This window comes from Pelophylax lessonae, assembly GCF_965119305.1.
Source record: "Pelophylax lessonae genome assembly, chromosome: 4".
Lineage (NCBI taxonomy): Eukaryota > Metazoa > Chordata > Amphibia > Anura > Ranidae > Pelophylax > Pelophylax lessonae.
The window spans coordinates 91,600,822-91,614,913 of record NC_138771.1 but is presented as its reverse complement, the minus strand read 5'-3'; the positions used below and the strand labels follow the sequence as shown (position 1 = coordinate 91,614,913).

The following is a 14,092-nucleotide window of genomic DNA, read 5'->3' as shown; positions in this document are numbered from 1 at the left end:
CTGGTCCAGCCACATCTGGAGTATGCTGTCCAGTTCTGGGCACTGATCCTCAGGAAGGATGTGCTGGAACTGGAAAGAGTCCAGAGAAGGGCAACAAAAATAATTAGGGGAATGGGGGACATCAGCTATGAGGAAAGACTACAAGCATTGAACTTATTCTCTCTGGAGAAGAGACGCTTGAGGGGGATATGATATCAATGTACAAATACTGTACTGGTGATGACCCTAGCATAAGGAACAAACTTTTCAGAGAAAGGGAATACAATAAGACACGTGGCCACTCACTAAAACTAGAGGAAGACCAGTTTAACCTTAAAATACGTAAGGGGTTCTTTACTGTCAGAGCAGTAAGGATGTGGAATTCTCTTCCACAAGCAGTGATATCAGCAGGGAGCATCGATAGTTTTAAAAAACTATTAGATGGTCACCTTAACCACATAACGACCGCCCACCGGAGATATACTGCGGCAGGCAGCCGCTGCTGGGCAAAGTGACGTAGGGGTACGTCACTCACTCAGCCGCCTGTAGGGGGCGAGCGTGCGCCACTGGCAGCCCCGCACGAGTGACCGGTGGCTCCGATATCCGGCGGTCACTCGCGACCCCCCGCAGGAGAGGGAGAAAGGCAGACGGCTGATGTAAACAAAGCTGCCTGTCATTCTCCCTGATGTAAGTGCAGAGACTATACAATCCTGCTATGTAGGATCGTATGTCTCTGTGGTTACATCACAAGCCACGCCCCTTTACAGTTAGAATCACGCCCCTAGGGACACACTTAACCCCTTGTTCACCAATAAAGTTAACCCCTTCCCTGCCAGTGTCATTTTTACAGTAACAGTGTATATTTATAGCACTGATTACTGTAGTAATGTCACTGGTACTCCCAAAAGTGTCAAAAATGTCAGTTAGGGGTCCGATCTGTCCGCCGCAATGTCGCAGTCCAGCAAAAAAAATCGCAGATCGACGCCATTACTAGTAAAAAAAAAAACAATAAAAATGACATAGATCTTTCCCGTAGTTAGTAAACGCAATAACTTTTGCGCAAATCAATCAAAATACACTTATTGCGATTTTTTTTTACCAAACATATGTAGCAGAAAACAAATTGGCCTAAAATGGTAAAAAATTTTGATTTTTACATTTTTTTTGAGAATTTCATATAAAAAAATGTGAAAAATATTGTTATTTTTTCAAAATTGTCGCGCTTTTTTTGTTTATAGCGAAAAAATAAAAATCGCACAGGTGATCAAATGCCACAAAAAGAAAGCTCTGTTTGTGGGAAAAAAAGGACGTCAATTTTGTTTGGGTACAGCATCGCACGACCGCGCGATTTTCCGTTAAAGTCACGCAGTGCCGAATCGCAAAATAGGCCCTGGTCTTTGAACAGCCAAATCTTACGGGGCTTAAGTGGTTAAAGACCACAACATACAGGGGTATACAATGTACGGTTAACAAGCAAACACACACACACACACATCATAGGCTGAACTGGATGGACTGATGTCTTTTTTCAACCTCACAAACTATGTAACTAAGTATACACTATAGAGGGATATGGTTTATTCATATTTCATGTCTGAGGTTTACAATCACTTTAAACGGTTCCTCCATATTAAAAAAGTTAGGAAAGGCTGGTGTTGGTTGTTTTGATCTAAAACTTGTTTCAATCCACTAAATGGTTAATGAAATAACACAGTGGAACATGTCATGAAGTCACATGATGTAGTGTTCACTGGACTTTTTTAAAGCCAAATACTAGGTTGATGATTTACGGTTTGTTACTATAAATCTGTTCTCTTCCTGCAATGCACAGTTTGGCTGTCGGCAGGTCTGATTGTGTCTTGGGATGAACATGGCTGTATGTGTGATTTATGTATGAGTGCAATCTTAGTGACTGGACCAGGCTGGGTGCTGTTCTGCATATCCACAGCTAAGGGAAGTAAGACCAGCTAAGCAGTGACTTGGAGCCGAGTTCTACCGTCTCATTGACATGTTATGCATGATGGCTTCTTTCCACTACAGAACAATGGGCATGGTTGTACAGCGCTCGCCTGCCAAGACTGGCCTAGTCTGAAGTTACTCAGTACTGTTTAACTCTTTAGCCTGGGTTCACACTATTGCGAACACAGACATTGCATGTCATTTGCAATGCATTGCTGTGCTGATCAAATGCGATGTATATGCGATGCAAATATAGCCATACAGTTTGTATGGGTGAACTTGCATCCCATTCGCACAAAAATGCTGCAGGAACTTTTTTTTTTTTACCACACTGGAATCGGATCTCATGGGTGTTCACATGCATTTGATCCAATTCCTGTCCGAATTTGCAGTTCGCTCTGCGATCTGCGAACCAATCTGGGGGTGTCATTAACTTTGTATTGAGCCTGGGTTCACACTACTGTGATGCGGTAACCAGTGCAATTCTAGTCTGGGTTCCCGCATTGCGTCTACTCTGCAGTGGTTCGCAGAGTGCATTGTGAACTGTCTGCAGGGTAGATGCGATGCGGGAACCCGCACTTGAATGGCGCTGGTTACCGCATGGCAGTATATAAACCCAGGATCAGAGGTTATTACAGGCTCGTCTCTTCTTCTGTAACATTATTCTTTAGTGTCTGGGTTCTAACACTGAACAGTGCAATGGGTAGTGGAGCTTGAAGTGAGGTCAGAAGTTCCAGCTCTACGCATTTCGCCTATATGGCATCCTCAAGAAGGTTTGTGGTTTCACAGTGGTGTAGGAGAAGAATAACACACAATTTGGCACATTTTTAAGGACTTGTGTTGCACTATGGACATTTAAATGAAGTGTATGCACAGATATATTTTATTTTATAGTTTGTACAATTCAGTATTTTGTAAAAATATTGCATTGTTACTATTGCTTATTACTATTGTAACTGTCAGTGTGTATAGCACCACCTTTTCATTTGATTCACCAAGATTAGAGGTTTAATTGTCAGCCATTATCACACCAACTCAATCCATAAAAAGGTACAAAAATATATATATTTGTACATAGAAAAAAGCGAACACGTACCATGAATAGGTAAACAAAAAAATAGACTGCCAATAATTTGTTTCATGTCCATCATGGCTTTAGACAGACATATTGTCAGAAATGCCAGACATCTATAAACATCTACGCATTTCTTGAAAATCTCCACTTCTTCGGGACTTATTGATTAGTCCGTGGACTCCATAATGCCTTGTACACACATTTAGCTTTTCTTTCAACCCAGCATACTGACTGGAAAAAAAACTGAGAAATCGCTGTACTAACTAAGCAGTGTTAGTGCAACGAACTTTCCACCCCCCACCAGAACACACAAATCAGTCTTCGCAGCCATTGGCTGATCTGATGCTGGTTTTTCAGCATGTTTCTTCAACAGAAGCTGGTCCCTAGGTGGACAGCTGTGCACATGGTCCAAATTTTGGCTGGTTCACACTGAATCGGCTGATATTTGAACTGTGTGTACCCAGCTTTATTCTTGAGGAAACGAGATTTCCACAAAACACGGAATGTTTGACGTGATTCTAAATTATTGGAGACAAGTGGGAGTCAACTGTATCACTATATTCATATGGCTCCCACCATATCATTATTCTCACTATGTTACACATACAGTGCTTACTCCTTGATGTATTTGTGAATATATTATGAACCTAGTTAACCAAATTGGTTAGATACAACTATTATTAAAACTTGTGTTTCAATAAAGCTTGATGTATTTTTTTTTTTCTCTTACACAGAAAAGAGGAGATGATTTTGAAACCGTGTCCTTCTGGCTTTCCAACACCTGCCGATTCCTCCATTGCTTGAAGCAGTACAGCGGAGAAGAGGTACTTCATTCCCAGATGTTCTCAGTCTCTCCTTCTGATGCATTGTGAAACCTTAACCTCTTCCCGGCCAGCCCTGGCATCCCTTTACCGGGTCTTTACACCCGGAGGGACGAGAAGGACTGCCCAATTATGTGACCACTGTGACCGACTGTTATAGTGGTCACATGATCAGGAGCCGATCCTGTTGGCTCCCTAGCATTTCGAGAGACCAGGAGCTTTCTATGACAGCTTGGTCACTGTGCTGTGGCACAGAAACCTCTGCTACATATGGATGTATATGTGCAGCTCAGGGGCATTTAAATCCACCTCCCTTGCTGCTGGACATATACGTTACATGGGAGGCAAGAGGTTAAGACAAGTGATCGACCGATATTGTTTTTTCATCGTATTTTGGTCATCGCGTATCGGCCAATATGGGCTGATATTTTCGTACATTAAAAAACATTTTTTTTTTTATTTGACAGGTACTCTTATGGAGGGATCTGGGGGTCTAAAAGACCTCAAACCCTTCCTGCACTTAAAAGCATTCAAAATGGAAAGTTTGGCTGTTTTGAATGCTGTAATTTTTGTTTAATCTGGCGCCAGGCAGTACCCGGAAATGATATCATGACATCACTTCCGGGTTTTTGCACGGAGACCCGATCAGAGCCGAATGCAGCTTTGATCGTGTCTTCGGTGGCCGTGCAGGCTGGTTGCCCGGGTCTCCTGGTGGGACGGGAGAACCGGGTGAGCCGCGGAAGGCGGCGGGAGGAGGGGGACGTCCCCTCCCGCTCCTTGTAATGACAGCCGAGACTGTCGGCTATAGACGCCGGTACCGGGGTGATGCCTCTAGCTGTAGGCATCACTCCGGTACAAGCACTTTTAGAAATAGCGTAATATTCCGATATATGGTAGGTTAATTGGATCCTGTAAAAAAAAAAAAAAAAATTGGCCCTACTATGTATGTATGAATGTGAGTTAGGGACCTTAGATTGTAAGCTCCTTGAGGGCAGGGACTGATGTGAACGTGCAATGTATATGTGAAGCGCTGCGTAAATTGACAGCGCTATATAAGTACCTGAAATAAATAAAATAATAAAAAATAAAAATATATCGGGGGAAAGTGCAGATTGGCCCTCGATATATCGGCTTTGCCGATAATCGGTCGATCTCTAGTTAAGACCACTCCTGTTTTAATAGATGGAAGATGAGTTGCGATTCTGTGCATCCTCCAAAAAAAGCCATAAATATTACAGTAACCATGTAAACACTAGCTTGCTTCATGTGTAATGTATGCCTTGTAGGCATTTGAGAACAAATTATTTTATGGGCTCATTCACACTATGAGCAGTGATGTGCGTTTTTCCACACTAGATAAACTCTGGTCACTGCTAGGGCACATAGAAAACAATTGCTTTCTATGTACCCGATTCGCCCCACAATGCTGGTGTGATGTGCTTTGTGTTTGCAGTGTGGAAAAATGCAGCATGTCTTCATTTTTCTGCACTACACTGGATAGCACCACTTGTCATTACACAGCAGTACCAGACACCCTGCTGCAGTGCAGTGACATAATTATAGTGTCTTTATGTAACATATCAAATAAAGTTGAAAAAAAAAACACACGTCTCTCTGCTGGAGCACACTTGACACTAGCCTGCATAGTAAAATGCTGCATTTTACCATTCAGACTAGTGTTAACTTAGACTAAAACTGCATTTTTTGTCACTGCTTAGAAGCTTAATTCACAGGTGAAATGCCTGCAAAGAATTTGTGTTGTGTTGCCAGTCCTGAAATTTACCCAACCCTCCAGACAGCACTGTAAATGATAAAGCTAGGTCACCATTTTGTCCCCGCCCTGTGATTGGATAGGGACATAGGAGCAGACTGATGAGATCATCACTTTTCTCCCTCACTAAATCAGCATATTCCTGCCAGTACATAAGTACTGACCTTCCCTCTCTCAGTCTAAGTGTTGCTGTGTAGTGGATATATAAGAGGCAGATATCAAGATGGATTCAAGCGCTTACACCACTTTCATTTAGCTTTAAAAAACAGTAAACGTTTTTAAATAAATCTCACTAGAGTGGCTAGCACAGCTCTCTATTCATTTGCGTCTTGCATTGGCTACACACCTGTACATATCCAGAGTCTTCCTGGATGAAACATGGCCTAACATGGCGTAATGTGTGTCACTTGTTCTGCCTGGTCTTATTGGTGCAATAAAAAATAAAATGTTTTAGAGCTATTGTAGACTTTAAGATACAAGTCGCTTGTACTAAATACTTTTGGTATTTTTTTTTTAAACGAGAAGTCAAAACTTTTTTGGCCATACTTCTCTTGCACTTACATTTACCTCCTGTGACCCAGAGTCAGCTGATAGTGGGCAATTACCCACGGTCAGCTGAAGTGGCAGAGCTGCCCCATGCTCTCTAAGAAACCTAACAGATTTGTCGGGATCCACCCAGCTGCCGCCTTGACAGTTGGCCCCGCCTCTCAGCATGTGCCTGGGAGGCTGAGCCAGCTGTGCCCGTTACTTCTCCTGCTTGGCAGTCCAGTGAGCACTGACTGACAGTCACCCCTCTCAGCTCTGAACAGAACAAGAACTGAGTGTTTAATGGCCAACATGGAGCAGCTGCAGCATCATACCGGTGCTGCAGCGTAGAGGAGAGTATGTGGGTTTATTTTAAACCTATACTTCTCCTTTGAAATAAATAAAATTACTTTTTTTTTTATATCTGCCTCAATTTTTATTTGTTTTATATCTGCCACAGCTTCCTATTACTGTACTGTTCTTAAAGGAATTGTCTGTTTTTACAAAATGAGGATTCTAGATTGTGTAACAAAGATATCGTGGGTAGATTCTGGCGTAAAAGTTTGCTTATGCTGATTTGTATCTAAGATACATTTTCAGATATGGGAAACCTTTGACAAATCTGAATATATCAGCACTAATAGAAGATTCTAAGAGCACCTTAGTGGCTGTGTGTAGGAGGATTGACTATGGCATGCAACAGTCTGCGTCATGCACTGTGAGCCATGACTTCCTTCAATCAAGTCATCCATGCACACTTAGTAACTGTATATCGTGCAAATAATGGTATTACTTTTCATGGTATATCGGTCATATACATATATTATGAAAGTTGAAAATATAAAAAATGTAATTTTATAGATATGAACTAAGATTGTTTAATTGAAGCATTTGGATTAACATGATATTATTTTTCTATAGGCATTTATGAAGCACAACACAACCAGGCAGAATGAGCATTGTCTAACAAACTTTGACCTTGCTGAGTATAGGCAAGTGCTGAGTGACTTGGCCATCCAGATATACCAGCAGCTTGTCCGAGTGCTGGAAAACATCTTGCAACCAATGATTGGTGAGTAATGAGGGATTTATAGAGCTCCCGATACCAAATAACTGGCAAATGTGAACCTGTTTTTCTATTGGGAAACTTCAGTCACTTCACTGAGCAAAGCAGGTGATGAGATATAAATACACGGGGCCAACGGTCTTCCTGTACACATTTATTTATACATTCTGAGTAATTTGGCAGAAAAACTGGAAAGCTGGAAGAGCCAACCTCCACCCTTCCTCTCCACCCAATGATAAATAGATATTTTACGCATGTATCTGTCATCCTATGTCTTCATTGAATCATGCCCATATGTCTGCTGTGTGACAGTATGTGCTTATGATGTGCCCAAAATATGTATAGCTTATCCTTGTACATTTCTGCTTTGGCTTATATCAGGCAGGGCCAGGACAAATGGGTGGGAGGGAAGGGTGGCTGCCCTGGGCGCAAAGGTTTACTGTATGGATGGAGACACCTGACAGGAATAGTGACGGCTGCAGTGATTTTTACAAGCGAGTGACAGCAGGACATAGGATCCCTTATGCTTGCAAATCATCAATGGTGTATGTTGGGGGTGGGGGGCACAGTTTGGCATCTTTGCCTTGTGTACTGGATAACCTTGTCCCAGTACTGATATCAGGTTCCATAACACCGTTGTGACACATTGTGATTATATATCCAGAACATATTTTCCTCCATCATTGCTTGTATCATGATTTTCTTTGAAACCTTTTAAATGAAATACATTTACAAGCCATTTTTTTCTGCTAAACATTGCTGTGTATGCCCTTTAGTTTCAGGAATGCTGGAGCATGAAACTATTCAGGGTGTCTCAGGAGTGAAGCCTACTGGTCTGCGGAAGAGGACGTCCAGTATAGCTGATGAAGGAACATATACCTTGGATTCCATAGTAAGGCAGCTAAACACTTTCCACTCAATAATGTGCCAACATGGCACGGATCCAGAGCTCATTAAGCAAGTGGTGAAGCAGATGTTCTACATTATTGGTGCGGTCACCCTCAACAACCTGCTGCTGCGAAAGGACATGTGTTCATGGAGCAAAGGGATGCAAATCAGGTAAGAATGATCCAAATGTGATATAGATTCACAGATGTAAGAGTATAGTCCAGTGGCATACTTAGTATATCTGGCACCCAGGGCCAATTATTTCTCCACACTCTGTTACCCCTCACTCTCGCACACAAAAAAACAACTAAAGGAAAAAAGTAGTAATTGTGGTGGTGGCCAGACTGCACGAAAAGTGGGAGGAGCCATGGTTAAATAAAACCCCAGCCTACTCACTGTACACACAGCGTACATATGCCACAGTACTTGTGCGTACACTCTCAGGAGTAACAGAGTGCAGGGTTCGGACTGCATAACATAGAGAGCACAGGGCTCATAAGTGCATAGGATAGAGAGCGCAGGCCTCAGAAGTACATAAGATAGAGAGCGCAGGCCTCAGGAGTACATAAGATAGAGAGCGCAGGCCTCAGGAGTACATAAGATAGAGAGAACAGGCCTCAGGAGTAGATAAGATAGAGAGCGCAGGCCTCAGGAGTAGATAAGATAGGGAGCGCAGGCATAAGGAGTACATAGGATAGAGAACACATGCCTCAGGAGTACATAAGATAGAGAGCGCAGGCCTCAGGAGTACATAAGATAGAGAGTGCAGGGTTTAGGAGTATGTAACATAGTGCAGGGCTCAGCAGTGCATAACATAGAGAGTGCAGGGCTCAGGAGTTCATAGCGTTCAGGCCACAGCACAAAATACAATAAAAGAATAACCCTCTCCTTGCAATATTAATCTCTATTCCCCCCAAGCCCATATACCATATACAAATGTCAACCAACAGCTCCAATCTCCCCCCAGTACAGATCTTCCCCCACAACCCTGAATCCCCCTTTCAGCCCACTATCCCAGTACATCCTACCTCCCAGCCTAACCTTTTAGTACATAAACCCTCAGTCCAGATGAAATACAGATAAAATCTTGCTACTGCACTACTACTACTGTTCCTGTAGGACTAGCCTTTCTCATAACAGACTATAAGTGCTGACACTAAAAAGCTCCTAAAAGTAGATCAACAGGCTGATTTTCTGGCAGCCCTGCCCATGCAGTAATGCTCATGGTTTAACTAATCAAATACACCATTATAGATATCCTGAATATAAAGGGTCTTTGCTGCCTCCACTTGTAGGCTGTACCAGCATAACTAGCGATAAATACACACTGAGTTAAAGAATGCCAGTGGAAGGCATCATAGGATATGTAGTGTGAGGCTAATGCATATGACCATGAAGACACGTGCACTACCAAGCCTTAAAGGAGAAGTAAAGCCAAAGCTTGTTTGGCTGTACTTCTCCTGTGGATCACAGGAGTGCAGTTCATTTTTCACTCCTGTGACCCGTTTTCAGCTGACAGTGGGCTGAAGTCAGCTGACGTCACAGAGCTGGTCCAGGGTCAGGCAAAATCGTGACACTGGGGTTGGGATCTGCCCACATGCCTTGACCCGCACCTGGCTAAGCCTCTCAGCAACTGAGAGCCTGCCACTCCCGCCCCCTCCAAAGCCCAGCTCTCCAGTGAGCAGGATGGGGGGGGGGGGGGCAGAGCGGAGAACAGTGATTGACAGTCACCAGTTCTCTGCTCAGGAAGCCCTGAGAACCGAGCCATCTGCGTTGTTTGATCGCTCAGTTCTAAATGTTAGAGCCGGCAGGGACAGATACAGCCTCAAATCGATGCTGAATCCACCTATTTAAGTATAAATCTGCAAAAGCCCCAAACTCCATACTTCTCGTTTAAACCGTAAAGTTGGAAAGACTGCTTCAGCTGTTTGCTGGCCACAGCGCAATTACTGGTAGATAAAAAGAAACACATCCTTAAGCTCAGCCACCAAAAATGACCATGAGGTAGCCATTACTGTTTAAAGAGAGACTTGAACATGTATTTTAATATTAGGGTTGAGTGACATTTTAAAACTCTTTAAAAAGATTTCAAAGTCGACTGCCCGGGAGGTAGCATTTTCTGGAGGAGCCCAGTAACACCGATATGTTTCTCAATACAGTTTTCTTTTAAGCATGCTCAGCAGTTGTGGAAAATATAATGTGCAATGTGTGCCTGCTGTTAACAAGGATGCACAGGCTGGTAGTATTTGCTGGTTGTGACATCTGCCGCTTTCTACCACGTTCCCTGTTGCCATTATTCTATTTCAATAGTATTTATTGAAAATGTTTTACAAAGGTTAGAAAGGTAGATATAAACATACAAGAATAAGGCCCATATTCGGCCTCGCTTGATTGAGTCGAAAGTGAACAAAGTACACAACTGCTATGCAGGCGGCAAAAAGTGTCAACGTGGAAATTATGACAATAACAAACCGTGGAGATACATACTGACAGTCATAAGATCACCAGTAGGAATTTGCAGTAATGTTAAAAACTTTAAAAAAAAAAAGAAAACCCAAGTCGTAAATGTGAATTATAGATTATGCAGTGGGGGGAGATTTGAGCATCCATTAGAGCAGTGGTTCTCAACTCCTGTCCTCAGGACCCACTAACAGGCCAGATTTTAAGTATTATCTTGGGGAGATGCAGACTAGAATACTGCAATCACTGAGCAGCAAATTATATCACCTGTGATTTATTTCAGTTTTCCTGCAAACCTGGCCTGTTAGTGGGTCCTGAGTACAGGAGTTGAGAACCACTGCCTTAGAGAGAGAGACCCCTTCTCCTGCCATACCCGTTGGGGCAAGGAAAGGATAGTGAATTCCAACAAACACAAAACATGTTCCCCCAGCCACACATTAGTTGAGACGCACTTTGCATAAGAAGGGAAACCGGAAGAGGAGGCCCCCCTCCCAAGTCCAACCATCCTCGAGGAATAGATGAAAGGTCAGGTAGAGCTAGAAAGGAAGGAGGAGGAGGAGTAAAAGTAGAAAAGTAAAAAAAAATTGGAGAAAAGCAGAGAAAAGGAATCGAGATCTCCGCTCTGTTCACGTAACCGGCCACCACCAGAGTACTCCTTATACAGGAGTTATGTAACGTAATATGCTAACCACACCAGCATGGTTACTATAGAAGCCACCAGAGTGTGGAGAGTACAGAAGACCAATCAATGCTCTACCTTAATGGTAAATTTCAGTATGCTCTAATGGCTTTCCAAGAAAGGCTGCGTCTTTCCATTCCTACGTTAAGGTTAATGATTCATTAAAGAATTGTATAAAAAAGAGTGAATAGCCCCTCTTTTAAAGGTCATTAAACCTGATGAATATGTTTGTTTATGTGTAAGAGCTGTGAAGGGATAACAGAAATACACATATTTGGCAACTGAAACAGTTGATCAGTCTTTTTAGTGGTTTATTTAGCTTTTGCTTTAAGTTCAGCTTTAAAGGGTGTAGGAAGTTTATGTCTGCTTGTTGCAGTTTATGTAATGCTAACATTTTAGTTGTTGGTGAGATGAATCACACCTCACTATATATATTGAACTTGTTGGGGCTGAGATATTTTTGCGATATCTCCATTACACCATAGAGCGATAATAATAATGTAAATCACCTTGCTGCATTGGCTAGTTGTAGGCAATATTGGCAAGTGATAGAAATATGTATTTTGTTTAGAGTTGGCACTTATGCTAATAGATAATACCATTTCCATAACGTAGTGCGCACCATGGCTCCTTTATCCCCGTTTAGACAAATTGGTAAATAGCTGTGAGCAGTGGCGTAAGCTTAGTTGTAGTACAGCTAATAGATATGCCAGTTAGGCATCTTATGAAATGATGGATTTATTGTCCCTAATGCAGTTTCCCTTGAAAGACTTTAAAGTTATATTACTTATATTTATAATATTCTTTGCAACTCTAATTATTCCTGGCAAAAATAAACCATTTAAAGTAAACCAAGTTGTAGTGTTACCTGTGCAATCACGGTTTTTAAACTACCAAAAGTGTGTCCATCTGGGCATAGGAAGGAATGAGCTATAACATTAATTATGAAGGAAAACCTGCCAACAGGATATTGCAGATCATTCTTCCTATGAAAAGCCTGAGCCTTTTTTTTTTTTTTTTTTTATATTATAATTATTATTTTTGGACATCAAAGTCGAATGACAAGTCATACCCCATGTTTTCCAATGATAACAATTCATATATGTGCAACTTAAAAGTTGCAGCAACTTCAAAGTAGTTCATGCACTACTGTGGGCTGACTTTCATTCAACTTGAGGGCCATAGACTTCAATGTTAACCCTCAAAAGTTGAATGAAAGTGGTACCTGAATGTTGTACATCTAACAGTTGTGCAACAGTTGTCCATTATCTTTGGTCAAAGCCTAAGTTGCATCTAAGTCATACCCATCCAAAGTTGCATCTAAGTTGCAATCCAAAGAGCTTCTTTGGAGTCCTACAAGTGTAAATGGAGCCTTAAGCTGGATACACACTATACAACTTTTGTTGTACAATTTCCTTCAGATTTACCTTCAACTCTGTAGTACAAGGCCCTGCCTGATTTCATGCAAATTGAAAGTGTTTAGGTTTGACCTCATAATATATGGTTTTGGTAAATCTAAAGGAAAAAATATATAGAAAAGTGTATAGTGTGTATCCAGCCTAAGGCTTGATTCATACTGCTGTGACCCAACTGTCATGCGATTTCCAGTGCAATTTTAATGTGACATTAGAGTCTATGGGACTCTAAGTTGCATCAGAGTAGGACAGGAACCGTCTTTGAAGTTGCTGCCACATCTTTGAAGTTGCATTAAATGGAACAGCTGCAATTGAAATAAATGTGTTTTGACTTATGTGACTTTATAGGAGAGATTTACTAAAATTGATGCCCTCAGAATCTGGTGCAGCTCTGCATGGTAGGCAATCAGCTTCTAACTTCAGCTTGTTCAATTAAGCTTTGGCAATAAAACCTGCAAGCTGATTGGTTTCTATGCAGAGCTGCACCAGATTTTGCACACTCCAGTTTTAGTAAATAAACCCCTATGTGTTGCAAGTCGCATGACCGTGTTGCTGCAGTGTGATCCAGGGCTTATTGGATCATCTGTGGCATGTATTTAGAAGACTGTTCTAGCTTTTAAACAAGTTGTGTTTTCAAAGAATTTTATAGGTATGGGATGTACTGAAACTGGCCAATAATATTCTGATCGGGAAGATGATGTTTTGTGTTGCACTGTACAGGTACAATGTAAGCCAGTTAGAGGAATGGCTGCGGGACAAGAATCTGATGAACAGCGGGGCCAAAGAGACCCTGGAACCCTTAATTCAGGCTGCCCAGTTGTTACAAGTGAAGAAGAAAACAGATGAAGATGCGGAGGCTATCTGCTCGATGTGCAATGCTCTGACTACTGCTCAGGTAAGGTGACTGTATTTACTGTGAGGATAGGAGTCAATCCAGAAGGGCGATGTTTGCCATGTGGTCTCTGTGATTTGTACCTTAACAACCAGCTGCAAATTAGTGCCAAGTAGCTACATTGCTTATACAGCCAGCGATTTACCAAGTGACCTTAATAGTCATGTTATTTTATAGCTTTCTCTGTATTCTGCATTGTTTTTAGTTATAGAGCTTGTTGGACACCCCATTCCAAAGCTATGCACAGTAATAGTGAGTCCCCCTATCCACCTTTGCAACGTAACAGCCTGTAGTCTTGTGGGAAAGCTTTGTTCATTTAATGTCACTGTAGCAAGTTTTCTAGGCCTTGAGCCTAAGATGGGTCTGCCATTGCTACCGGTGACACTTCCAACACATTTGAGTTGTGACCCCAGGTGTGAGAACTGAGACAATGACCATTCCGGCATCTTTGGTTTGTTTTATTGTATTTAGGGGATGGGAGAAGGGAATGAGTGCGATACTCCTCTGGCTCAACAAGGTACACTTTGGGACACTTGAAGAAAAATGCCTGTTAGCGCTGCCT

The 14,092-nt window shown here is 42.0% G+C and overlaps 1 protein-coding gene across 5 annotated transcripts in view; it reads left to right on the top strand.

The window, feature by feature from the left end:
- MYO5A (myosin VA) overlaps positions 1-14,092 on the top strand; it is a 391,043-nt gene that overhangs the window by 363,492 nt on the left and 13,459 nt on the right. For all 5 annotated transcript variants that reach the window (XM_082256683.1, XM_082256682.1, XM_082256681.1 and 2 more), the window contains 4 exons: positions 3,748-3,837; positions 7,052-7,202; positions 7,973-8,255; positions 13,359-13,533. In XM_082256683.1, coding sequence (XP_082112809.1) covers positions 3,748-3,837; positions 7,052-7,202; positions 7,973-8,255; positions 13,359-13,533 — 699 coding nt within the window. The remainder of the gene's footprint in view (positions 1-3,747; positions 3,838-7,051; positions 7,203-7,972; positions 8,256-13,358; positions 13,534-14,092) is intronic.